Here is a 26,677-nt window from a genome sequence, read left to right on the forward strand (position 1 = left end):
CTGATTGTTACACAATAAAGAGTCTGTAAACCAGTCTGGCCTCTGAGGAATTGTCAGGCTACCAAGGTGATTGCATTCAAAGAGCAGCACCTTGTGTTGAGTGCAGTGAAGGTGGAGGAGAAGTCCCCCTGCAGCATGAAGCTCCTGCCTGCTGTGGTGGGGCAGCATCAGCATGAAGAATCTACAAGTCTTTGGCGGAGTTTCTTATCTTCTCTTGTATTCATGTTGCCACTTGCATCATGGCCTGTCAAAACTAGAGAGAAAGGAAGCTTTTAGAAGTGAAAGGGTGTCCTGAAGGGTCAAACCCCAAAACGTGCCCTAGCCCAGACAATGGTCTAAGCACCTGCACATAGAATAAACTGGAACGGAACGGAACGGAATAGAATAGAATAGAACAGAATAGAATAGAACGGAATAGAGTAGAATAGAATAGAATAGAATACAATAGAATAGAATAGAATAGAACAGAACAGAATAGAATAGAACAGAACAGAATAGAATAGAATAGAATACAAGAGAATAGAATAGAATTGACCAGGTTGGAAGAGACCTTTGAGATCATCAAGTCCAACCTATCACCCAACACCATCTAATCAACTAAACCATAGCACCAAGCACGCCATCCAGTCTCTTGACAAACACCTCCAGTGAGATTGCCAGAAGGGCAACGAGGCTGGGGAGAGGTCTGGAGCACAGCCCTATGAGGAGAGGCTGAGGGAGCTGAGGTTGCTTAGCCTGGAGGTGCAGGGGAGACCTTATTGATCTCTACAACTACCTGAAGGGAGGTTGTAGCCAGGTGGGGGTTGGTCTCTTCTGCCAGGCATCCAGCACCAGAACAAGAGGACACAGTCTCAAGCTGCACCAGGGGAGGTTTAGGCTGGATGTTAGGAAGAAGTTCTTCACAGAAAGAGAGATTGGCCATTGGAATGTGCTGCCCAGGGAGGTGGTGGAGTCACCATCACTGGAGGTGTTCAAGAGGGGACTGGACTTTGCACTTGAAGCCATGGTTTAGTTAGTCCTGAGGTGTTGGGTGACAGGTTGGACTTGATGATCTCTGAGGTCTTTTCCAACCTTATCGATTCTATGATTCTGTGCTGTCTGGAAGCTGTGCCCAGTGGCAGGATGTCCTGCAGTCTCTCCTGCCCTTATGGTCCAGAGTCAGCACCTACTATTGTTTTGTTAACATTCTTATTAATTAAAAGATGACACTAGTGACAAAAGAAAAAGAGCTAAATAAGAATCATAGAATCAATAAGGTTGGAAAAGACCTCAAAGATCATCAAGTCCAACCTATCACCCAACATCTCCTGACTACTAGACCATGGCACCAAGTGCCATGTCCTATCCCCTCTTGAACACTTCCAGGGACAGTGACTCCACCACCTCCCTGGGCAGCACATTCCAATGGCCAATTACTCTTTCTGGGAAGAACTTTCTCCTCACCTGGAGCCTAAACTTCCCCTGATGCACTTTGAGACTGTCAGTGAAGCATGGGAGAAGCTTTGCTAATGTGCAGTGAAGTCTGGGGCTGCACCTGCTGGAACCGGTCATGAAATGGCAACTTCTTTCTGCAATGCACTTGAGTAGTTTCAAGCATGAGTTTGTTCTGCTCTGGAGAAAAACAAGTCTTTGAAGCATTTTTGTGAGATGAAAGCAGTGTCAAAAATTCTGCTCTGAGGTAAAAATGAGTCAGATTTTCTATTAGCTTTTTCAGCTCCTTGAGAAGGGACTTGGGCTCTTAAATTCTCCTACCAAAACCCACCCACCTGTAAAGTCAAAAAGGGACATGCTTAAGAGGAAAACTATGTACTGTCAGTATTACTGCACATCACTCTGCCAGAGCTGGCTCCCAGAAATGCTGCTTCTAGTTTGAAAAGAGTTCTGCTTGTTTGCTCTGAATTCTCCTTTGTATAAACTGACTGCTTCTCCAAACTGCTTGACCAAAGCACAGAGGAAGAGTTACCTCTGGGTGCTGCTGCTTCTTTTTACTAAGCACATGGCACAGCCTCCTGAAGAGAAAGGAGATTTAATATTTTCCTGCTTTTGGAACAGTTCTTTAACTTGCCCTAAGCACTGTGCTTGCCTGCTCAGGTCAGCTACTAAACATTTCAAAGCATCTTCACTTCCACAAGTGAAGGACTTTGTAAGCGGCAGCCCACAGAGTGTGAGTTACTTCAGCACTACTGTCCTGCTGCTTCCGTGGGGACCACTACAGCAGCAGCCACGCTCACATCAGAAGCTCTTCTCTCCCTTCTACCTGGATGTTTGGCTTTTCTTCTCTAATTCTGCACTTGAGAAGAGAATTGGAATCACATTTAATACAGGCTGCATTTATTTAGCATGGAATCTGAGACTGTGTGTCACGTAAGAGCAATTGCTCAGAGCTGATCATTTTGGGAGCTGGTGAGAGTATTCAGAGAACAGCTGCACCAATCCAGATCAACTCAGGCCACTTTGGCAAAAATCACTTTATAGTCAGCCTCCCTTTCTCTCTGTAAGAAGGAAGAGGAGCATGTTCACCGGCCCTGGCTCCACTTCCCTTCCTCTGTTGTTTTCTGTTCCTCTGAGCATCAGACTTGTTTTTTACATTCACCTAAGACTTCTGTCAAAGCCTGAATGAAAAGCAGAAGCAGTAGTTGTTACTCTCTTGAGCTGAAAAACAAATGTCCTGAAACCACGAGCTTTCTGATTCGGGCTTCTTCAAGCACAACCTACTGAAGGCCAATCTAGTGCTCTTCCACTGTGCAGGTGGTCTTAAGGACTTTAAGTTCAGACAGATGAAGTCTCTTACTACCAGAGCAGAGAGGTCAGCAAGGACCACTAACTTACCAGACACAGCAGTGCCTAGCCTGTCCCACTGCCTTACTGCTCTCTACAACTACCTGAAGGGAGGTTGTAGCCAGGTGGGGGTTGGTCTCTTCTCCCAGGCAACCAGCACCAGAACAAGAGGACACAGTCTCAAGCTGTGCCAGGGGAAGTTTAGGCTGGAGGTGAGGGGAAAGTTCTTCTCAGAGAGAGTTGTTAGCCATTGGAATGTGCTGCCCAGGGAGGTGGTGGAGTCCCCGTCCCTGGAGGCATTCAAAAAGGATTGGAGGTGGCACTTGAAGCCATGGTTTAGTTAGTCCTGAGGTGTTGGGTGATAGGTTGGACTTGATGATCTCTGAGGTCTTTTCCAACCTTATAGATTCTATGATTCTACAATTTGCAATGTCACAAGTATACATGTATCAGCTGGGGGGTTAGTGGATTCCTTATCCCTCTACAGCAGCAGGTTTAGATGTGGTGGTTTTGAGACCTTTCTTTGATTTTACTTTTTAAAGAAAGAGCAGGTCACCTTACCTTGTAGTTCTGTTGCATTTTTGTCTAGCTCTTCTGTAGTTGTTTCTTCAGACTTCTCCAACACAGCTGTCCCTGGCTTCCCATCTATGGTATCTGTCTTAATAGTACCAAGGTTCACCAGAAGTTGCATGACGTCGAACTTCTCCGACGCCGCGATGTTCTCCAGCACTTTGAGGCACTTAAATGATTTGAGTTCACTGACATTCTCCTCAAGAAAGAGGAGGTAAAGGCTTAAGTCATCGAAGCACTTGGACTTCAGTTTCAGAACATCAAAAGTTGGCAGGATTTCATACACTTTGAGAATCCCTGAATTCCACCTCCACGGAACAAACATTGCATACACTACCAGCGGCATCACTAGGAGATAGATGAGCAGGTTAATGTAGCTGAGCACCTTGAAGACGCCGACGGCAATAAGCTTGCACTGAACCACTTCTGGAACAGTGGTGTCATTCTTTAAGATCCCAGTTTTGATAGTGCAAAGAAACTCATCACTCAAAGAGGAGAGGCTAATGTAGTAGCCCAGGTAGAGGCATGCAATGAAAATAATCACTAGCGTGAGTAAACGGCAGATAATGTACTTAACTATTAAGCATCTGGAATTCTTCTTTGTCTTCAGGTACTGCTCCACAATTGGGTATTTAAAGTGGCTTTCAGATATTTCCCACAAACTGAAAGAGAGAGAAAAAACATCCCCTCAGATCACATAGATCAGATGCTGCAGCATTCACCTCTCCCTCAAGTTTCAAAATCCTAGCACTCTGAAACAGACACAAGATTGGAATCCCTCTTTTGGGGATGAATCTTAGGCTGGATGTTAGGAAGAAGTTCTTCCCAGAAAGAGAGATTGGCCATTGGAATGTGCTGCCCAGGGAGGTGGTGGAGTCACCATCACTGGAGGTGTTTAAAAAGAGACTGGATGAGGCACTTGGTGCCACACTATTCCTGATGCAGGCCAGGATGCCATTGGCCTTCTTGGCCACCTGGGTACACTGCTGGCTCATGTTCAGCTGGCTGTCAACCAGTAAGCCCAGGTCCCTTTCTGCCTGGCTGCCTGGCTGTGTATGTGTCCTCTTCTTAACAGGACTCTGATATCCATGCACAGAGCAGCATGAGAACTTTTCTTTTACAGTTGGATTTATAGGGCACAGGATATGAAATATGCTATTTCCTGTGTCCACCTACTGGGCTGGACACTCAGGACACTGGAGATGTAGTTTATGTGGCAGGAACAGGAAGCAGCCAGCCTAAACTGTCACAAAGGGGAGACATCCCCAGGAGCTTGGGCAGGTGTGAGATCAAGGGTCCACGCTGCCTCCACGGGGATGCCTGTGAAGACTACTCCTACCGAATCTCCAACCAGTGCAACTACAATGGGGAAAAGCAGCAGCAGCTGAGGGAGCTGGGGTTGCTTAGCCTGGAGAAGAGGAGGCTCAGGGGAGACATTCTTGCTGTCTACAACTATCTGAAGGGAGGTTGTAGCCAGGTGGGGGTTGGTCTCTTCTCCCAGGCAACCAGCACCAGAATAAAAGGACACAGCCTCAAACTGCACCAGGGGAGGTTTAGGCTGGATGTTAGGAAGAAATTCTTCATAGAAAGAGAGATTGGCCATTGGAATGTGCTGCCCTGGGAGGTGGTGGAGGTGTTTAAAAAGAGACTGGATGAGGCACTTAGTGCCATGGTTTAGTTGATTAGATGGTGTTGGGTGATAGGTTGGACTTGATGATCTCAAAGGTCCTTTCCAACCTGGTTAATTCTATTCTATTCTATTCTATTCTATTCTATTCTATTCTATTCTATTCTACTCTACTCTACTCTACTCTACTCTACTCAAACCTTTCCAGCAAATTTCTAAGAGAGTGCTGGTGTCACATCTCTTAAGAGCTTAAGGAAAAGAGCCAAGAAAGCTGAGCCCCAGAATTTTACCTCTGTGTCAAGTTCTCATTGGCAGCTGGCAGCAAGTCAGCAGGATCCTTGGGATCTCCTCTACAGATGCTATTAGCAGCTTTGATTGCCCTGTTGTAGGCTTTGTCGAGCTCTTCCATGATAAATTTCAGGTCTGAAGAGAGGTGAGGTGCTGCGGTGAAGCGCCAGAACAAGCATGGTAGATACAGCAGGATAGCGACGAGCAGGAGGATGTATGGAAAGAACTGAAGGGAGAAAAGAAATCAGGTTAGCTTCCACCTGTTGCAGTGGGTTGAAGTTTCGCCCCCCCCCCCCCCCAGCATTAACTGTGCCAGACCAACTCAGTCAGAAGCAAATGGGGCTGTATTTACAAGCAAAATCTCCACTCTACAATGGGATGCAATGAATGTGTACAAAATATACAGGATTTGCAATATTGTACAGATATTTGCAATTAATAAACAGCACAAGGAGCCCCCTGGCCAAGGACCAGGGGAAGCTACTAGGTTCTCCTTGCCTGCCTCCCCCTTATGTCCCTGTACAAAAGGGATAAGAGAAAGGAGCAGAGAAGTTAGACTTAGCCAAGGCCAGCCAAAGCATGCAGATTATCTCTCCCAAGCAAAACCAGCCAGAGATCAGAAGGGAGGAAGGAGGTTGTAGCTAGGTGGTGCTTGGTCTCTTCTCCCAGGCAACCAGCACCTGAACAAGAGGACACAGCACCAGGGGAAGTTAAGGCTCGAGGTAAGGAGAAAGTTCTTCCCAGAAAGAGTGATTGGCCATTGGAATGTGCTGCCCAGGGAGGTGGTGGAGTCATCATCACTGGAGGTGTTCAAAATGAGATTGGATGTGGCACTTGAAGCCATGGTTTAGTTAGTCCTGAGGTGTTGGGTGATAGGTTGGACTTGATGGTCTCTGAGGTCTTTTCCACCCTTATTGATTCTATGATTAAACTGGGAAGTCATTATGTGTGACTGTAAAACGTAGTCAGATGAGCTGGATGATCCAAACCTGTTGCCCTAAAGCCTAGGACCCGTGCCAGATGACTCTGCATTTTCACTTCTGCCTGTCAGTTAAAGGCCTTATATTTTAATGATTCACAGCCATGTGCTAGTTCTCTAAGCCTCCTGTTAACAAACAGAACAAGTGTAGCTTTCATTCTACAGGAGCCAGGATCCGAGAAGGATGGAGCTGTGCATCAAGTGCTGTGGAAGGGCTGACAAATACAGGCCTTTGTTTCCAAACAAAAAAGAGCTGGGCTAATGGTCACGCTGCTGCTCTGCTTTGGAGGCCATCCAGAAAAGGGCTGCACAGTGTTTTCTCATGCTGCCATAGGCTACAGCTTTGGGAATGACGGGAGCCTGGCGAGGGGAAGCCCGGTACGTGTGTGGCAGATGTGCCTTTGCCCTGGTGTGGTACTTCTAGGTGAAGAGGTAGTGGTGAAGGAATCAGGGAGAGGAGGAGGTGCAAGGGAAGATGGCAGATGCTGGTTTTCATAAGACAACAGCCTGTCATGAGGCAGAGGAGATGGGGGGAATGAGCAATTTAAAATCAATACTAGCTGCTATGGATGGGGAAGAACAATAACTTGCATGCATGCTGGCCAAACTCTAGAAGAATCTCCTAGAAGAACTCTCGTGAGGTCATGACCATTCATTCAAGTGCTTGCATTTGCTCCTCTCATGAACATCATCTACACAAACTGAACATGTATTTTCTAAAACAACCCTGTCTTACCAGAATGTGTGAACATCTACACTCAGATCAATATTCAGAATGACAGAAGAGACTGGATGGGACACTTGGTGCCATGGTTTAGTTGATTAGATGGTGTTGGCTGATAGGTTGGACTCAATGATCTCAAAGGTCTTTTCCAAACTGGTTAATTCTATTCTATTCTATTCTATTCTATTCTATTCTATTCTATTCTATTCTACTCCTATTCCATTCCATTCTATTCCATTCCACTTCTATTCTATTCTAGTCTAGTCTACTTCTATTCTATTCTAATTCTATTCCTATTCTATTCTACTCCTATTCCATTCCATTCTATTCCATTCCACTTCTATTCTATTCTAGTCTAGTCTACTTCTATTCTATTCTAATTCTATTCCTATTCTATTCTACTCCTATTCCATTCCATTCTATTCCATTCCACTTCTATTCTATTCTATTCTAATTCTATTATACTCCTATTCTATTCTATTCCATTCCACTTCTATTCTATTCTATTCTAATTCTATTATACTCCTATTCTATTCCATTCCACTTCTATTCCATTCCATTCTATTCCATTCTGTTCTATTCTATTCTATTCTATTCTATTCCATTCCATTCCATTCCATTCCATTCCATTCTACTTCTACTCTATTCTATTCTACTTCTACTCTATTCTACTTCTACTCTACTCTATTCTATTCTATTCAGTATGTATTTGCTGGGAATCAATAAAGGGCCTTGGTGTACACTTTACTTATTTGTGTGTGTGCCTGAGGGGTCAGAGATGTCTTGGAATCTAACTAGAACACCTCAACCATCTTTGGGACATTGTAGTCTTCAATGCACATTTGAGATGAATTTCCCTGAGGAATGCACAGAACAGTGCTAGCACTGCAAATATTAAAGTTAATTCCTCATCTTCTTGTGGTATGATATTTTTCACCACTTATTGGGAGGTCAGGGAAATAAGGCTTTGAAGACAGCAGTCTGCTTGAGTCAATTTGTCAGAATTCAGCTACCTGTTCAACCAGAACCGATGTGTGGGCAGAGAAGAAGAAATGTTGGAGTAATCTGTTTACAGAAGCACATAAATCAGTGGAATCTGAAACTGTCTTTCAAGGATGCATTAGCATCCCACCTTCCTGAAGGTGAATGGAAAAAGCAGACTGAAACACACAATAGTCTATTGTGCAGTAGCTTTAGCTGTGACAAGATGCAGTAAACAAACAGCAAATAGGTTAAAGGGGCATTGAAACAAACTTCTTCATAAGCTCAATTATCATCCAAAGCTGCCACAGGTGGTGTGAACCAAAATGCATTTTCAAGGACTTAGCCTACAGAAAGTTTGCCAAGGTCTGGATAAAGAGAGCTGTCAGAAGATGAAACCCACCTTAGTGGCATTTAGAAAACCACAGCTGTCTCATTTTACTGCATCTTCACTCCTTATTTCCTCTGGACAATGCTATTAAAGTGACTGCAAGCACTGTGACTTCTGCCATACCTAACACTGGTCAAAGAGTAACTTTAAGTACAACAGCACAAAGCTGTAAAAGCTGCCCAGGTCTTGAGAAAATTCATTGGCATCCAGTCCCCAACAAAGAAGGAAGGACTGAAGTTGATGGTCTCCTCCAACCTGGTCGATTCTATTCTATTCTATTCTATTCTAAGTGTCTTCCCTCACCTGAGATTAAAATACTTCTCATTAAAATATAAGATCACAGTGAAGTGTTCACTTCTTCAGCTCCAAATCTCTGTTTGGCACCAGGAAGAGCCTAAGCAAAAGCACCAGCCCCTGAGCAGGCTAATGACAGCCATTCCATGTGTCCAGAAGCAAAGGTCTTAAGCTCCCTCTGGATATGATGCTGTCCCTGTTTGAATTGGTGGGCTGAAACTTGAGCTATAAATGACTCATCATTGTGGTTGAGAGCTTATCCTGTTTCCAGATCTGAAAGTGAATCTCAAACTGTACATGACCCTTCTTTACCCCACTTGTTACTTATTTCCTGGTTTGACACAGCTTAAAAGCTGTATTTATCCAGTCTCATTTGGTAAGACTAATGCTGCTCAAGTGGCTCTACCACCAAGCTCTCAGAGAACCCGTGTTCAGGTTTCCTTGCTCTGATCACACTTAATCCCTCTGGGTGGGGCTCTAGAGGTGCAACAAACATGAAGAGTCCTCAGTCCTTCAGCTAAGAAGTTGTACAAACAGTGAGTAAGGAGAACCAGACAACAATCAGTCGTAACAACAGTATGGTGAAGACTCTCAGGGTTATTTGGGTATATGTACAGACAAGCAATTAAAAGAACACAGGCCCATGGTAAATCTTATTTCTGTTACAAAAAGTGAGGAGTCTCAACAAGGTTATTTTCATTCCATGCACACAAAGGCTTCATACCCACTCTTTGGATGCAATGTTTTGAGCAGGTCCCACAGCACCTGCCCTGCACTTTTACAGAGACCTGAACCAGACAATTAATCTCTCCTGGCTGTGCCATGTATGAAGACCTCTTCTTTCTCCTGTCAGTCAGATGAACCATTTGCCTGCACATACTGGTGCAGTATGGGTTTGATGGATGGACCATTCAGTGGATAAAGAACTGGCTTGATGGCCACAACCAAAGGGTGGCTGTCAATGGGTCCATGCCCCAGTGGAGGCCAGTGACAAGTGGAGTCCCTCAGGGATCAGTACTGGGACCAGGCTTGTTCAACAAGTTTGTGGGTGCCATGGACAGTGGCATTGAGTGCACCCTCAGCAGGTTTGCTGATGACACCAAGCTGTGTGGTGCAGCAGACACGCTGGGGGGAAGGCATCTATTTAGAGGGACCTTGACAGGCTGGAGAGGTGGGCTCATGACAACCTCATCAGGTTCAACAAGACCAAATGCAAGGTCCTGCAGCTGCGTCAAGGCAATCCCAAGCATCAATGTAGGCTGGGCAGTGACTGGCTTGAGAGCAGCCCTGAAGAAAAGGACTTGGGGGTGCTGGTGGATGAGAAGCTCAACATGTGCACTTGCAGCCCGGAAAGCCAATCACATCCTGGGATGCATCAAGAGAAGCACAGCCGGCAGGTGGAGGGAGGTGATTCTCCCCCTCTACTCTGCTCTGGTGAGACCATGCCTGGAGTACTGCCTCCAGTTCTGGAGCCCCTATTACAAGAAGCATGTCCAGAGAAGGGCCACGAGGATGATTAGAGGGCTGGAGCACCTCTCCTTGTGAGGACACTGAGAGAGTTGGGGATATTCAGTCTGGAGAAGAGAAGGCTCTGAGGAGACCTTATTGTGGCCTTCCAGTATCTGAAGGAGGATACAAGAAAGCTGGTGAGGGACTTCTTAGGGTGTCAGGGAGTGATAGAACTAGGGGGAATGGAATAAAACTAGAAATGGGTAGATTGGATGTTAGGAAGAAGTTCGTCACCATGAGGGTGGTGAGACACTGGCACAGGTTGCCCAGGGAGGTGGTAGAAGCCTCATCCCTTATTGGTGTCTACAACCTCCTGAAGGGAGGTTGTAGCCAGGTGGGGGTTGGTCTCTTCTGCCAGGCAACCAGCACCAGATCAAGAGGACACAGTCTCAAGATGCACCAGGGGAGGTTTAGGCTGGATGTTAGGAAGAAATTCTTCACAGAAGGAGAGATTGGCCATTGGAATGTGCTGCCCAGGGAGGTGGTGGAGTCACTGTCCCTGGAGGTGTTCAAGAGGGGACTGGACGTGGCACTTGAAGCCATGGTTTAGTTAGTCCTGAGGTGTTGGGTGATAGGTTGGACTTGATGATCTCTGAGGGATTTTCCAACCTGCCCAATTCAATTCAATTCAATTCAATTCCATTCCATTCCATTCCATTCAATTCCATTCAACTCTATCCTATCCTATCCTGTCCTATCCTATTCTAATTAATTATTGATTGAAACCCCAGAAATTCCAGCACTAACTTGTACTCTCAAATAGGAGGGAAATGGGAAGGTTTCATTTTTTCTGTAATGCAGCCTGGCTTTGACAATCCTTAAGAGCAAGCAGATAGCTGAAAGAAACACAGGGCAAGTTGCCTTCTTCATCAAAGAGCTATACCAGTCCTACTTCCTCTCTATACCACACTGAGCACTGCCCTAAGGAAACAAAGCTTTGACAGCACCTCTGACAGAGCACAGAGTGTGTGTGCCATAAGGAAATTCATCTGTTTCCATCAGGAATTGGGGCTTACAACCTCATTCCTTCAAAGCTGTAACAGAATGCCTCCTTTAGAGCGTTTTTTAATGGAGCCTTCCAGCACACCAATATATGTATATGCTGAGTCAGAGTATGAGAAACTTGAGATGCTTTACAAATGAAAGCCCTGCTGCCCAGAATGCAGGGAAGAAAGCTTAAGTGTTGTCTTAAGAAAAAGTGGACCTAGTGATATCTTCTGTCCCTGTATGTGCACCCCTGCCCTTGCATGCAGGAGCCAAACCTTCTCTCACTTGAGCTCTGGAAGGCTCCTTTAAATCATTACCATCACTGTGCTCCCACAAAGGCTCTGCTCTGCCATTTTAACAGCACAGAGCAGTGAGGCTGTAAGTACCTCACTGAGCACAGCCTGCACCAGGAGGCAACCCAAGCTCTGTTTTCCTGCAGAAACCATCAGCCCTGCAGCTGCTGGCCAAACATCTTCAGTGGGAACCAAAGGGCAGTGTCAATAGCTGTAACACCACTCCTTCCTTGGCAACTTGTTAAGCATGGAAGTTGATGAACAACCAGTAGAAGGATTTTAATTAATACTGCCCTCCAAACCGCATCTGCAGCTCCCGGTGCAGGGGTTACTGGAAGGGTAGGTGGCTAAGCATGGACTGATGAAGTTAAGATGAGGCACCCAGCCTCTTCTACAAGCTCTGACTCAGCCATTCAGACACACTTCTTGCAGCCAGTCTGCAGGGTATTTACAAAGAAACATTACCTACCATCAAGCTGTCAGAGAAACTGCTGGCAGAAGGGCCCTAAGCCAATTCCTGAGCCAGAACCAGAGAGCAAATTGACATCATAAAAGTATGATTGCTTAAGCTGTTGGACATGGCTGGCAAACTAGGAGACTTACAGCAGGTGACTATGGCACAAAATTCAATGTGAAGAAATCAGAGAAAGGGGCAGCAACATATCCAGGTTTGCAGGTGGAGTTTCCATCCACACAAGCCACCTGCATCACAAGATGTTCTAGCAGCTTTGACTGGCCTCTGTAGAAGGTCTGGCTGAAGTAAAGTGGAGCACTAACTCAACAAGAAAAAGTTCAAACTAGAAGTGAACAAGTCTCTGACTTTAATATTTATGAAAGACAAGACCAACAGTCAAGGTTATGAGTGGTGCTAACTGGAGAAGGCAGCAGTAAATCCTTACAGTTAGTGATTTGGGTCCACAAACAAATCAGCCAACAGCCCTGGAGAGTCTTTCAGAGGAGATATCACCTGCTAAAGGGATAAGGGGTAGAATCATAGAATCAATAAGGTTGGAAAAGACCTCAAGGATCATCAAGTCCAACCTGTCACCCAAGACCTCATGACTACTAAACCATGGCACCAAGTGCCATGTCCAACCCCCTCTTGAACACCTCCAGGACGGTGACTCCACCACCTCCCTGGGACAGCACATTCCAATGGTACCCAAGCAACATTCAGAAATACAGGTGCTGCAGGTCCCAGACCTGAGCACCCTCTAACACCAGGTTCTCCTCTGCTCCTAGGTGCCAGGCAGGTGTTTGCTAGGACAAGTAATAGAAGGGCTGAGGAAGGCAGCACACAACTACCTCCAGCACTTCTTACTCTGGCATCAGCAGTGCCCAAGCAGGACGACGCTGCCTCTCGAGCTGAGTCAGCTCCAGGCATTAGCATGGCATTTTATCAGAGTTTGTAACTCCTGCCAAAGCTCTGCTAGCCACCTGGAGCCAACTCAAGTATCTTTGTACCTACCACACTTGTAACCCATAAAACAAGTCTCTTACTCTGCATTCAGCATGATGCTGCTTTACCCAGAGCGGTGAAAGCCAGCTCCTGGTTGCAAGGGAACAGCCTGCAGAAGCAAAGGTGAGCACCCTGACAACAGAGTTAAAACTGTTGGTACCACTGATTAATTTAATCTCTCCCAAAACACCTATCTGCCATGAGTTCCTCTGCATGAAAAGTCAAGCCCAGTGTAATAAAACTAAACTACAAAACGTTTTTCCTAGCCATTTTCCCTTGAGTAAGATTTTGACACGAGCCAGGTGAGACACTCAGCTCCACAGCAACACAGCAATATCATAGAATCATAGAATGATCTGGGCTGGAAAGGACTTCCAAAGGTCAGCCAGTCTGACCTCCCCACAGTCAGAAGGGACATCCCCAACTAGATCTGGTTGCCCAGAGCCTCGTTGAGCCTCACCTTGAATATCTCCAGGGATGGGGCCTCAACCATCTCCCTGGGCAACCTGTTCCAGTGTTCCACCACCCTCATTGAAAAGAACTTGTTCCTAACACATCCAATCTAAATCTGCTCTGCTCTAGTTTGAAGCCATTGCCACTTGTCCTGTCACTGCAGGCCTTTGTAAACAGTCTCTCTCCATCCTTCTTGTAGGCCCCCTTCAGCTACTGGAAGGCTGCTATTAGGTCACCCCAAAGCCTCCCTTTTTTCCAGGCTGAACACCCCCAGCTCCCTCAGCCTGTCCTCATAGCAGAGGTGCTCCAACCCCCTGATCATTTTAGTGGCCCTCCTCTGGACCCTCTCCATCAGGTCCATGTCCTTTCCATATTGAGGGCTCCAGACCTGGACACAGTACTGCTGGTGAGGTCTCACCAGAGTAAAGTGGCAGAATCACCTCTCTGGATCTGCTGGCAATGCATCTTTTGATGCATCCTAGGTTGCAATTAGCCTTGTGGGCTGCAAGCAGACACTGACTGCTCATGGCCAGCTTCTCATCCATCAGCACCCCAAGTCCTTTTCCACAGGGCTGCTCTCTATCACCTCCTCCCCTAGTCTGTATTGATAGTGAAGATTGTTCCATCCCACGTGCAGAACCCTGCTCTTGCTTTTGTTGAACCTCATGAGGTTCACCTGGGCCCACCCCTCCAGCTTGTCCAGGTCCCTCTGGTGTATCAACACTACTCATGTCAGTTAACTGGTGCTATTTGTTATTACAGCAAAACAGACTCTTTATTGAAAAGCAGAAAATACCTTCTGTAGTATTACCCTCTTTGGAAGCAAGGGAAAGTAAACATACTCTCTAAAAATAGAGAGTAAAGTCAAAGCCAAGGACTAGAGCAGAGCAGCAAGAAAACTAAGGCAAAGGGAGGCTTCTATCTGGGGGCATTTTTTCCAGGAGAAGGAGATCTGTACATACTTTATGCAGCCACAGGGGGATGTTTTCTAAGTTGTTTTGGGATGGTTGCTTCTGCTGCACAGCTGCCCAGCAGTAGGAGTCCACGTAAGCAGCTTGTCTCCAGGAGAAGGAGCTGGGTGCGAAGCAGCTTATCTGGGCACCTGGGAAAACAAAAGTTATCATGTCCTCAGAAAATTAAAACAACAACAAAGAAATCAAGTCAAAGAAGGAAAGCTCACACTCTGGATTTCATGGTATTCAAAGCTATCAGTGACCAAATGAGACTGCAGCTCAGCAGGGAGGAGAGGCACTAAATTCCCACTGCGGTCCCACAGGGATTTTTCTGATGTCTCCTACAGGTTGAGACAATGCATCAGAAAATTCTTCACAGAAAGAGTGATTTGCCATTGAAATGTGCTGCCCAGGGAGGTGGTGGAGTCACCATCCCTGGAGGTGTTCAAGAGGGGACTGGATGTGGCACTTGAAGCCATGGTTTAGTTAGTCCTGAGGTGTTGGGTGATAGGTTGGACTTGATGATCTCTGAGGTGTTTTCCAGCCTTACTGATTCTATGAGTCTATGATTAGAAGCATCTGTTCATTAGGTCTATTTTCTTACATTTGGGGGGTGGGAAGGGGATGGAATATGAGCTCCAGGACCTCTCTCACTTGCACTTATTTCAGATTGGCCAAAGGCAAATCAGCAGATGCAAACCACGATCAGCTGAAGTTGTTTTTCCAAGGAAACAGCTACAATCACATACCATCATGCCCAATCACATACCATCATGCCCAATCACATACCATCATGCTTCTCAAACACACAACCTCTACTGCTTATTGAAACGAGGCCTCAAACACCACTCCCATAGCCCAGCCATCCTTGAAGTGATGCAAGAGCAAGTTTGGCCCAGGGTGCTGACACCTCTTCTGCCTGTGAGACTGTGAATGAGTTTTGAGGGGTTCAGGTTACACATGTGAAAACAAGGATCTCCTCATGTAACTTTTGGCAGAGCAATCCTAGCCTCCAGACCCCCTCCCTCCTCACCAGCACAGTGATGTGCTGTCTCTGTGAAGAATTTGTGGTCATTGTCCCTGTCGAGGATGCTGAACGTCACCATGGCATTTTCTCCCTCCTCTGTCCACAGCAGACACCACTGCCACCTCAGCATCAATACTTGCATTCTCAGAGACAAACACAGTGTAGATCCCTTGCAGGGAGACTGGAGCATGACTGTTTACATTGGTTACCAAAATAGTGGCAGTGCCTGTCCCAGTGGGGGCCCCCTCCATCTCTGGCCTCAACCACTACTAGGCTCTTGTCTTCCCTCTCCTGATCCAGGGACCCAAGCACTGCATAGATGGGGCCACTAACTGCTCTGACCAGCTACAGGCACCAGCCCAGTCTTACTGCAGCACAGCTCAGCAAGAAAGAGTGGTTATGGGAAGTGGAGTATCAGTGGCTTCTTGCATTAGAGCTAGTAGTAAAACAGGATAGGGGATTTTGATTTTCTTCCTGAAGCTTTGGCAGTGAAAGCAAACACACCCACACCTTTCCAGCAGACTTTTTCACATTTAGATAACAGGACAGCTGCTTCACCAAATGATTACAGTAAGTGAAGATGGCTCTTCCAGGAACATCCCTCCAAAGCTTCCTCCAACACAACACCAAGAACAAAACAGCAATAGGAGGGAAATATTGCTACTTTTGTTTCTTCATATAGTCATCAAAATTAGTGCAAACAGCTTTGCTCTGTGCCTTATTCTTCACAGAAAGAGAGACTGGCCATTGGAATGTGCTGCCCAGGAAGGTGGAGGAGTCACCATCACTGGAGGTGTTTAGGAAGAGACTGGATGGGGTGCTTGGTGCCATGGTTTAGTTGATTAGATGGTGTTGGGTGATAGGTTGGACTCGATGATCTCAAAGGTCTTTTCCAACCTGGTCTATTGAATTCAATTCAATTCAATTCAATTCAATTCTATTCTATTCTATTCCATCCCATCCCATCCCTCCCATTCCATTCCATGGGGGAAGTATCTTGTCTGAGATTGTATCATATGTGTCCTTTTGCTGCTTTAGTTTTCAGAACTCACAAGCACCTCTTGTGTAAGAGAGGCTGATAGATTTGCCTTGTAACTTGTATAGCTATTGTACAACGTAGCATAGTCCAGGGGCATTATGAATAAGAGCCTTTCCCTGTGAGTCACTGTTGTAAATATTTCTAAGGCAGCAGCATCATAAAGACAGGGTTTGCTCTGCCACAAGCCTCCCTTATGGAAAATAAATTACTGTTTATCAGACCAGAGCTCATGTGATTAAGCAATGTTGGCACCAGACAAGCACTGGCACTCTCCCAAAGCTTTGGGAGTTTCTGCTTTCCAGAAAACTTCCAATCATAGAATCAATAAGGTTGGAAAAGACCTCAAAGATCATCAAGTCCAACTGATCACCCAACACCTCATGACTAACTAAACCATGGCTTCAAGTGCCACCTCCAATCCCTTTTTGAACACCTCCAGGGACGGTGACTCCACCACCTCCCTGGGCAGCACATTCCAATGGCAAATCACCCTTCCTGGGAAGAATTCCTAACATCCAGCCTAACCATCCCCTGGCACAGCTTGAGACTGTGTCCTCTTGTTCTGGTGCTGGTTGCCTGGGAGAAAAGGCCAACCCCCACCTGGCTACAACCTCCCTTCAGGTAGTTGTAGAGAGCAATAAGGTCTCCCCTGAGCCTCCTCTTCTCCAGGCTAAGCAACCCCAGCTCCCGCAGCCTCTCCTCATAGTGCTTGTGCTCCTGACCTTTCCCCAGCTTCATTGCCTTTTTCTGGACACATTCCAAGAAACAACACAATGCAGAGGGGCTTTGAAAAATAAACAAACTAAAATTGGATTGTCTGTTCTGCACTGCCTAGGGACCACTCACGCTCTGCTCTCATCACTCAATGAACCTCCTGCTTCTGGCCGTGCTTGGTGTGAAGCACCAAACAAAAGACCCTTTCAAAGGGAGAGTAATAGGAGCGTTCAGAAGATGCTTTGTCCTGGTCATCTCTTGTGTATCTGCAACAAGAAACACATTCCATGTGTTCATTCTCGTTCAGTGGGAAACCACTGAAAGCAAGGGAGTGTTTAAATTGGTGAGAAAAAAGGCAGGCAGCCTCCTTCTCCAGAGAGTCACCTGCACAACTTCATACCAGCACGAGAGAATAGAATAGAATAGAATAGAATAGAATAGAATAGAATAGAATAGAATAGAATAGAATAGAATAGAATAGAATAGAATAGAATAGAATAGACCAGGTTGGAAGAGACCTTCAACACAGTCTCAAGCTGTGCCAGGGGAGGTTTAGGCTGGATGTTAGGAAGAAGTTCTTCCCAGCAAGAGTGATTGCCCATTGGGATGTGCTGCCCAGGGAGGTGGTGGAGTCACCATCACTGGAGGTGTTTAGGAAGAGACTGGATGGAGCACTTGGTGCCATGGTTTAGTTGATTAGATGGTGTTGGGTGAGAGATTGGACTCGATGATCTCTGAGGTCTTTTCCAACCTGGCTAATTCTATTGTTTGTAATACCAGAACAGCTACAGCAATGCCAGTGGTGCAGCAGAGCAGTGAACCCAGCTCTTCTGATCCCCAGGGTTTCAGCAGGCATGTTGGAAACCTTTGGCAACTTGCCTTGGGAGTCGAGCAGATAGAGCTGGACATCAAGCAGAGGCTGGTGACACTCTGGCTGTGGCACTGGTTTGTAATTAACATTATTGCAGCTTCGGGTTTCAGGTGTTAATGTAAATTACAGCTTTACACTAACCAGGGCAGTGTTCTGGTTTAAATTGAAAGGAAGTTTCTGTGCATGATCTACACAGAACACAGATTATTAAATGCCTCTGAAAATGGTTACAATTTTCCAGCTTTCCCCTTCCCCCCCCTTTCTTCTCCCTTCCAAAGGAGATTAAGTGAGTGGAACATCCCCCTTATGAGGAAAGACTGAGGGAGCTGTGTCTCTTTAGCTTACAGAAGAAGAGATTGAGAGGTGACCTCATTCATGTTTATAACTATGTGAAGGGCAAGTGTCAGGAGGACAGAGTCAGGCTCTTCTCAGTGATGCCCAGTGCTGGGACAGGGGGCAGTGGGTGCATAGGAGGTTCCACTTGAACATAAGGAAAAACTGTTTCACTGTGAGGGTGACAAAACACTGGAGCAGGCTGCCCAGAGAGGTTGTGGAGTCTCCTTTGTTGGTGTGAGGGTGACAAAACACTGGAGCAGGCTGCTCAGAGAGGTTGAGGAGTCTCTTTTTCGCTGAGGGTGACAAAACACTGGAGCAGGCTGCTCAGAGAGGTTGAGGAGTCTCCTTTTTCACTGTGAGGGTGACAAAACACTGGAGCAGGCTGCCCAGAGAGGTTGTGGAGTCTCCTTTTTCGCTGTGAGGGTGACAAAACACTGGAGCAGGCTGCCCAGAGAGGTTGTAGAGTCTCCTTCTCTGGAGACATTCAAAACCCACCTGGACATGTTCCTGTGTGACCTACTCTAGGTGATCCTGCTCTGGCAGGGGTTTTGGACTAGACGATCTTTCAAGGTCCCTTTTAACCCCTAACATTCTGTGAGTCCATAAATAGCAATAAACCTATACAAAATGCATTTTATTTTGGGCTGTTCTGAATAAAGTGAAAAAATATGAACTGTAGATCTTATTAGAGGAGAAATTAAGCAGAAGTGGTCCACAGACCCACTGTGCACCTACACACATGTACACAGAGCTAGGTCTATGGAAGGCTAAGAGTCTTCTGCTATGAAAGGAATATCCTCCTGGCTGACAATGAAGCTAAACCCTGTCCTTTGCTCCCACCAGTAACAGAAGGGAAGAAAGCAGGAGCCAAGCCCATAACAACAGGGAATTAAAATACACTGCAAGAAGGATGAGGAATAATAAATGACTACATTCATCACAGTGTCACACAGTATCACCAAGGTTGGAAGAGACCTCAAAGATCATCAAGTCCAACCTGTCGCCACAGACCTCATGACTAGACCATGGCATCAAGGAGCTGTGACAATAGCCTTTGGCCAAGGTATCATTAGACTTGGCAATGCACTTTTTTTATCACCATTCCCTGGTACTAAATCAGCTTTGGAGAGGGAGTGATGGGGACTGGACTTACACTTTTGCAAACAAATGAGGATGCAAAAAAATGCCACTTACTATATGGTTGCCCTAAAGAGGCACCACCCAAAAGAGCTGCAGAAATTCGAGGCAGCAACTGGTGTACAGTCATGTAGGGTAGGGTAGAATAGAATAGAGTAGAATAGAACAGAACAGAACAGAACAGAACAGGTTGGAAAAGACCTTTGAGATCATCGAGTCCAACCAATCACCCAACACCATCTAATCAGCTAAACCATGGCACCAAGCACCCCATCCAGTCTCTTGCTAAACCCCTCCAGTGATGGTGACTCCACCACCTCCCTGGGCAGCACATTCCAATGGCCAATCTCTCTTTCTGCGAAGAACTTCTTCCTAACATCCAGCCTAAATGTCACTTTTACCAGTGTACTATGATTATCAGATGGAGCTGGTCACTGAGTGCAGGAATTACTTGCAGGCATGCAACTGAGTGCAGAGTACAAGCCTGAGTCACTACAGCCAGAAGCAGCAAGGACGAGCTGTCACCCCACCCAGGTGTGGCACATCTTCATGTGTGCTCTGCCAACGAGTCCCCAGCTGTCTTCCCCATGTCTGCAGCAGGAGAACCCTTTTCTTCTGCAGCTGGTTGCTCTGCAGCTGGTTGCTCTGCAGCTCCTATAAAGCACTGTAAAACACAGCATGGGCTACCTACAGGTGGAGGTCACAGCTGTAGTGTCCTGTGCTCACGCGACAACTTTTCATCCACTTTGCCTAAGCCTTGCAAGATCTCAAGCTGTGCCAGGGGAAGTTGAGGCTTGAGGTGAGGAGAAAGTTCTTCACAGAGAGAGTTGTTAGCTGTTGGAATGTGCTGCCCAGGGAGGTGGTGGAGTCACCATCCCTGGAGGTATTCAAGAAGGGAGTGGACGTGGCACTTGGTGCCATGGTTTAGTAGTCATGAGGTCTTGGGTGACAGGTTGGACTTGATGATCTTTGAGGTCTTTTCCAACCTTATTGATTCTATCATTCTATGATTATTTGGGAAGGATCTGTCATCAGGTATCTAAAAGAAGATTCCCCAATCCCAGCTGGGACTTCTCAGAATCAAGATGTAAACAGTGGGCCTACTCCAACTCCTTTTGCCCAAATGCAGGAGGCAATTTTACTGTTGATGCTAAATGAGCATGACACAAGTAATTATTGTGATTCCCACCCTACTGACCCTGTGGATGCTTTTCAGAAGAAGAAACCTACCTACAAAAATGAACTCCCAGAACCCCAGGGAAAAAATCTCAGCTCTGAAGGAGAGTCACAGATTCACAGATTGCATTGGGTTGGAAGGGACTCTCAAAGATCATCTTGTCCAACCCTACCTGCAGTGAGGACATGGTCAACTAGATCAGGCCACCCAGGCCCACATCCAGTCTGACCTTGAATGTCTCCAGGGGCAGGGCCTCAACCACATTCCTGAGCAACCTGTTCCAGTACTTTACCACTGTCATGAAGGGCTTGCAGTATCCAACTGCTATGCTAGGGTGCAAGACAAGCAGAGGGCTCAGCATCCTCTGGCTGCATCCCTTACCAGAAGAGCACAAACCCAGCAGGCAGGACTGGTTTCCTCCCTAGTGGCTCAACAGCCCCTTCTCACTTAAACACCTAATTAAGAAACTACAGCAGTACTTCCAAGAATCAGTGTTAATCCCCTGCTGAACTATTTTTCCTGAACTAGGATCAGGTTTTGTAGTTGACAGGATTAATCCTTTGGTAAGTAATGATTTGCTTTCTAACACACCACAGTCAGTGGAAAGAGATTTGCAAAAGCTTGGATGAAAAACCTGATCATTAATTACCACTGCAATTTTCCACAAGGCAACGTGAACTGGGCATGACACCCAAACAGCTGATTTTTATCTAGCAAGAATGATCCATGTTAGCAACCACTAAAGCACAACCCCCCACGCAGGAGAAATCAAGGCCAAGCACCATTTACCACACCCCTTCCACCCCAGCAGCAAGAAAGTGTTTTAAAATATGGAAAACAGCTGTCTCAATACATGCCAAAGAAGCAGATGTATGTGTAGGTGTACATGCATGCATGAAGAGCAGACCAGAAGGGATTATTTCCTTACAGATGCTTCCCAAAGTGGCAGGCTGGGGAAAACAGAACAGACACTATGTTTAAGAAGGAAGCATGGGGACAACTTAGTGGCAACCAGCTGCTGGGCTTAATAGAATACATACATAGAATACATACATAGAATAAACCAGGTTGGAAGAGACCTTCAAGATCATCGTGTCCAACCTATCACCCAACACCACCTAATCAACTAAACCATGCAACCAAGCACCCTATCAAGTCTCCTCCTGAACACCTCCAGGGATGGTGACTCCACCACCTCTCTGGGCAGCACATTCCAATGGCCAATTACTCTTTCTGGGAAGAACTTTCTCCTCACCTCCAGCCTAAACTTCCCCTGGTGCAGCTTGAGACTGTGTCCTCTTGTTCTGGTGCTGGTTGCCTGGTAGAAGAGAGCAACCTCTGCCTGTCTACAACCTCCTTTAAGGTGGTTATAGAGAGCAATAAGGTCACCCCTGAGTCTCCTCTTCTCCAGGCTAAGAATCTATGAGCAACCCCCAACTGCCTTCCTATGGGAGAAGATGCAGATCTTTGATGTCAGTTGGGACAGCTCTCACATCTACTCTTCTCTCAGCTGCAACCCAAGCCAGCCACTGAAATTCTTCCCAGAACTAAGTTGGAAAGAAGCCTCTGCCAAAATTAATCAGCTTGTTTCAATTCTCTGCTCAACAGCCTGCTCAGGGCTGCAGTAGCCTGCTACAAGCAGTGGTGGGGAATAAATATCTATGTCTTCAGCTAAGCTGTTGACAGTAAGCAAGCATATCTTACAATACACACAGCTTAAAAACTGGAATCTCAATCCTGCCTCAGAGATATTCTTGTTATAAAAAAAGTTGGTCATGGATAAATGACCCAGGAAAAGAAATCTGTTAATTCATGGCTCATACACTGCTGGGAGTACCCCATCCTTTTGTCACACAGATCAGGTGGGGGTTGGTCTCTTCTCCCAGGCAACCAGCACCAGAACAGGAGGACACAGTCTCAAGCTGCACCAGAGGAGGTTTAGGCTGGATGTTAGGAAGAAGTCCTTCCCAGAAAGACTGTTTGGCAATTGGAATGTGCTGCCCAGGGAGGTGGTGGAGTCACCATCACTGGAAGTGTTTAGGAAGAGACTGGATGGGGCAATTAGTGCCATGGTTTAGTTGATTAGATGGTGTTGGGTGGTAGGCTGGACTTGATGATCTCTGAGGTCTTTTCCAACCTGGTTGATTCTATTCTATTCTACTCTATTCTACTCTATTATATTCTACTCCATTCCATTCCATTCCAGGAAGGTCTCTTCCAACCTGGTCTGGTCTATTCTATTCTATTCTAGTCTATTCTATTCTGGTAACAGGTGCAGGATTTCAATCAGCAAAGCTTTCAAGGGCTGCAAAGAACAGCTCAATCACTGCCAAGCACTACCAGCAACAGCTTGAAATCATCATAAACCTGCAGGTGACCAAGGCTTCCTAAAAATATAACCAAGAATAAAGTTGGATTAGCTCTCCTTGTGCCCCTGAAGGATGCCCAAGTGTGGTGCAGGCACTAACCCCAGGAGTTTCAGGAGTGCTTACTGTCTGTGCTTGGCAGGTGGGCTTTCTGTGTCTCCAGCAGAGAAATCCTCTGTGACACTCAAATGGGATCTCATTTATTTCCTGGACCTTTTATCAAAACCAAAAGTGCCTTGGCAGCTCCAGAAAACACTGCATCACCACTGGAAGCACTGTAATCCTCCTGCACAATTAACAGCAACCACATGCAGGAGGAAAACTGCAGTTACCTGACGCTGCACTGCAACAAACAGGAAAGCAGAGCAGGAAGGGCAGATGACAGCTAGAGATGCCAAGAAATGTTTAGGTGGGAAGATTGCAATTATCCCAACAGAAATAGTTGCTGAGCATTCATTTTTGGAAAGGGTGTTCAGTTTTAGTACCCGGAGGCAGAGCATTTCCATGCTGTGACTCACACAGGGCTTTCACAACGACTTCTGACTTGTTCTTCTTCAGACCTAAAGTGGACCCTACCATTTCCTCTCAGTTTAGCACTCCTGAGCCTTTTTCAAAGCACAATTACATCAGGAGGCATCTGAAACCAAATCTTACTTTCTATTTTATCACTGGCTGAACACCTGTGCTCACAGAAGCAGGCATATCTGGCCTCCAGGACTTTCTCTGTCCCCACCCAAAAGCCTGGATGGAAACAGCCTGGGGATCTCCAGTAAGCAGGCAGCCCGAGGAGCATGCAGGAAGTAGGCAACAGCCCTAGCTGCAGCGTGGCTGATGCAGTATCACTTTCTGTATGGAAACCACGTGGGGCAGTTTCACCCACAGCAAGGGCCTGGAGTATTTCCCATACTTACTTTCATGGAAGTATGAGTACTTTCATACTCATGTTTCCTTCTAACAGGTTATCAGCCTTACAAGCAATAGCAAGTACGTGCAAGATGTGGCACACGTTTTAATTCTTGCCTCCTGGATCTGCTGGAGTCACAGACTCGATTTTAATTAGCTTAATACTGTAGTATGTTAGATACAGCATGCACTGAGGCCCCAAAGAGAGCAACTTAACTCATCCAAAATAATGAGTTTACCAAGCTCTACAATTCAGCTGTGTGTTGGAGGTTTATGTAAATAAATACCTCTGCAGAGCTAATAAAAGAGACCTTGAAACACAGGCTCTGTTTCAAACTGCATCCAGCACTTTGAGAGAAGAAGCAGAAGAACTAAGGGGCCCATACACGAGCTAGTGTATGGAAATGCAAGCTCCCTTCTATTTATTGCCTTAAGAGGAGGAAATGTGCCCTTAGCAGCAGCAGATCTAAAAAAGCAGCAGGTTAGACTACAGAAATACTGCTCTATCCATCCAGTCACTGATTGGCCAGAGCTGCCAAAGGGCTCAGATCTAGTCTTGGCATTCCCAGCCTGGTTGTCCTTGATTCTTCTGTATGGTTATTGCAGGCCACGGTGTTTTGGGTCAAACACACATTTACTGCAATAGGTGTGTAAGGAGATGTAAATACAGCAGTCTGGGGCATTTTCATAGAATCAGTATGGTTGGAAAAGACCTCAAAGATCATCAAGTCCAACCTGTCACTCAAGACCTCATGATTGCTAAACCATGGCACCAAGTGCCACGTCCAGTCCCCTCCTGAACACCTCCAGGGACGGTGACTCCATCACTTCCCTGGGAAGCCAGCAGTCTGGTATCTGATTACTGCTACTCATGATGCCTTTGCACAGGTTCAGCATTAACTCATAGTCCTATTCCAGCTTCTGCTCTCTTGGCATTCACTTGTCTCACACCTATAGATGATACATCTCAGGTATACAACACTGAATACCAATAAACAGGTACATGCAGTAAATCAAACTTGTTACAAGTCCTTGTCATTTGGATTTAAATCCAAAGTCTCCTCACCATTTCAGACTCTGACAAGGGCTGGCTACTTGGCTGCTGCACAAGCACTTCCATAACTTGGGGGGAGGGGGGAGTTAATATAATTAAGAACTTGGCCCTTCTTCTGTAAAGAATGAAGGCAGCTTCGTCTACTGAGGCACACCAGAAGCTGAACTGGAACACCCGCAGAAAGGCAACAGGGCAGGGAAAAAACCTGCGGAGAGTGCTTCCATTGCCCACCCTGCCTAGCATCTGAGGAGCAGCTGACCAGGCTCAACACACGGCAGAGCTCGAAGCCTCCTTTTCCTTGGTACCTGCCCCTGACAGCTGCCGAATGACAGCGAGATCTAGCTGCGGAAGACTCCGAGCGCCGGGACCATAGCAGTACCCAAGGCACAGCCCGGCAGGTCGCTCACGCTGCAGGCTGAGCAGCGCTGGGACACAAAGAGCGGCATGGCTCCACGGCTCGTCTCAAGCCCTCCCGCGGGAAAACATGCAGCAGCTGAGCCGACAGGGCTTTTGCTAAGGAGCTGTTACGGACTGGCAGCTGCCAGGGAATGTCCCACGGAGGAGGAGGGAACGGGCAAGAGCGGGAAAAGATGGCCGGGATGCCCAACATACCTGGGGAAAGCAGAGGCACCGTCTGCTCCCTGAGATGCTGCCGGCAGAGCTGCACTCCCTGCTGCGCACTCCCCGCGGCCCAAAGGCGCCTTCTGCCCTAGCCCCGATTAGAAATCCTGCCTGGCAGCTGTTAGCCGAGCCCCACGGAGCGCTCGCACGCCCGCCCATCCAGCGGAGCCCCCCCAGAGCCCCGCACCGCTCCGCCGCCCCCCGCCCCACCGATCCCTTTGTCCACCGCGGGAAACGCCGGGGACCGCCAGGGCCCTCTCGGGGAGGCCAACTACCGATGGAGACTTCCTGGGCGAAGGCGAGGGAGATGAGGAGCAACGGCAGCCCCACGGCGATGCAGGTGACGATCTTGTCGAGCGCCAGCTCCAGCCGCAGCCCTTTGTAGCGCGTCTCCGGCGGCTCCTTCAGCAGGAAGTCGGAGAAGACGTACTCGGTGGCGATGTGCGCGATGGCCATGGTGGGCCCGGCTCGGCACGGCCACACACGCCCCGGCACGGCACGGCTCGGCTCGGCACGGCACGGCAAGCCTCGGCTCGGCTCCGCCCGGCGCGGCTCGGCAGCGCCCCCGCAGCCCGTGCCGGCCCGGCTCCGCCCGGCGGGGCGGGGGAGTATGCCCGGCGGAGCCTCGCCGCCTGGGACAGGCGGACTGGAGGTGGGGCAAAAGATATGGGGCCGTGTCCGGCGCCGTGGGGTGTCCCCAGGGATGAGCACTTCTCGTGCTATAGTTTGCGCCTTCGCCTCTGGGGTCTCTGGTTGGGGACCACTGGGGAGAGCCCGGCTCTGTCTGCGCTGCCTCACGCCAGCTGCGTGCACACGCTGCTAAGATCCCCTTCAGCCACCTCTTCTCCAGGCTGATCAATCCCAGCTCTTTAATAACCCTGAACTCATTCCTGAATTCATACCCCTAACAACCCCCATCCCCCTAACCCCCCAGTTTTCCAGTTGCTTTCTGAAGCTCTGTAAGCTCGGAACATTTTCAGTCCGCTCAGACCAGGAGTTACAGCGGTGGCAGACTGCCCGGTGCTGCCTGCGTGTGCCACTCTCCTTACTCATACCACTTCTGCCAAAGGGGACAAATTATCCCCTCTCTGCTCAGCTCTCCATCTACAAAACTGATGTCCTGTCTGATTTCAGCTGTCTTTTCTT

General features: G+C 47.3%; 1 protein-coding gene across 1 annotated transcript; it reads right to left on the reverse strand.

The window, feature by feature from the left end:
- Positions 1-26,043, reverse strand: PANX1 (pannexin 1). The gene is made up of 5 exons (XM_054164666.1): positions 25,807-26,043; positions 14,296-14,435; positions 5,266-5,489; positions 3,340-4,010; positions 1-253 (listed from the first exon to the last, which is right to left on the reverse strand). Exons 1-5 carry the CDS (start codon positions 25,985-25,987, stop codon positions 168-170), a joined length of 1,302 nt encoding a protein of 433 aa, XP_054020641.1. The 5' UTR covers positions 25,988-26,043; the 3' UTR covers positions 1-167.
- Between the last annotated feature and the right edge of the window lie 634 nt (positions 26,044-26,677).

Source organism: Dryobates pubescens, chromosome 10 (assembly GCF_014839835.1).
Source record: "Dryobates pubescens isolate bDryPub1 chromosome 10, bDryPub1.pri, whole genome shotgun sequence".
Classification (NCBI taxonomy): domain Eukaryota; kingdom Metazoa; phylum Chordata; class Aves; order Piciformes; family Picidae; genus Dryobates; species Dryobates pubescens.

What these genes read in the sequence shown, in the direction of transcription:
- PANX1 (XM_054164666.1), bottom strand. Translation starts at nt 25,987, where the DNA reads ATGGCCATCGCGCACATCGCCACCGAGTACGTCTTCTCCGACTTCCTG. An exon ending in CGCCCAGGAAGTCTCCATCG is followed by an intron (nt 14,436 to 25,806) that starts GTAGTTGGCCTC and finishes TTGTTTTCCCAG; the next exon opens with GTGCCCAGATAAGCTGCTTC. An exon ending in AATGAGAACTTGACACAGAG is followed by an intron (nt 4,011 to 5,265) that starts GTAAAATTCTGG and finishes TCTCTCTTTCAG; the next exon opens with TTTGTGGGAAATATCTGAAA.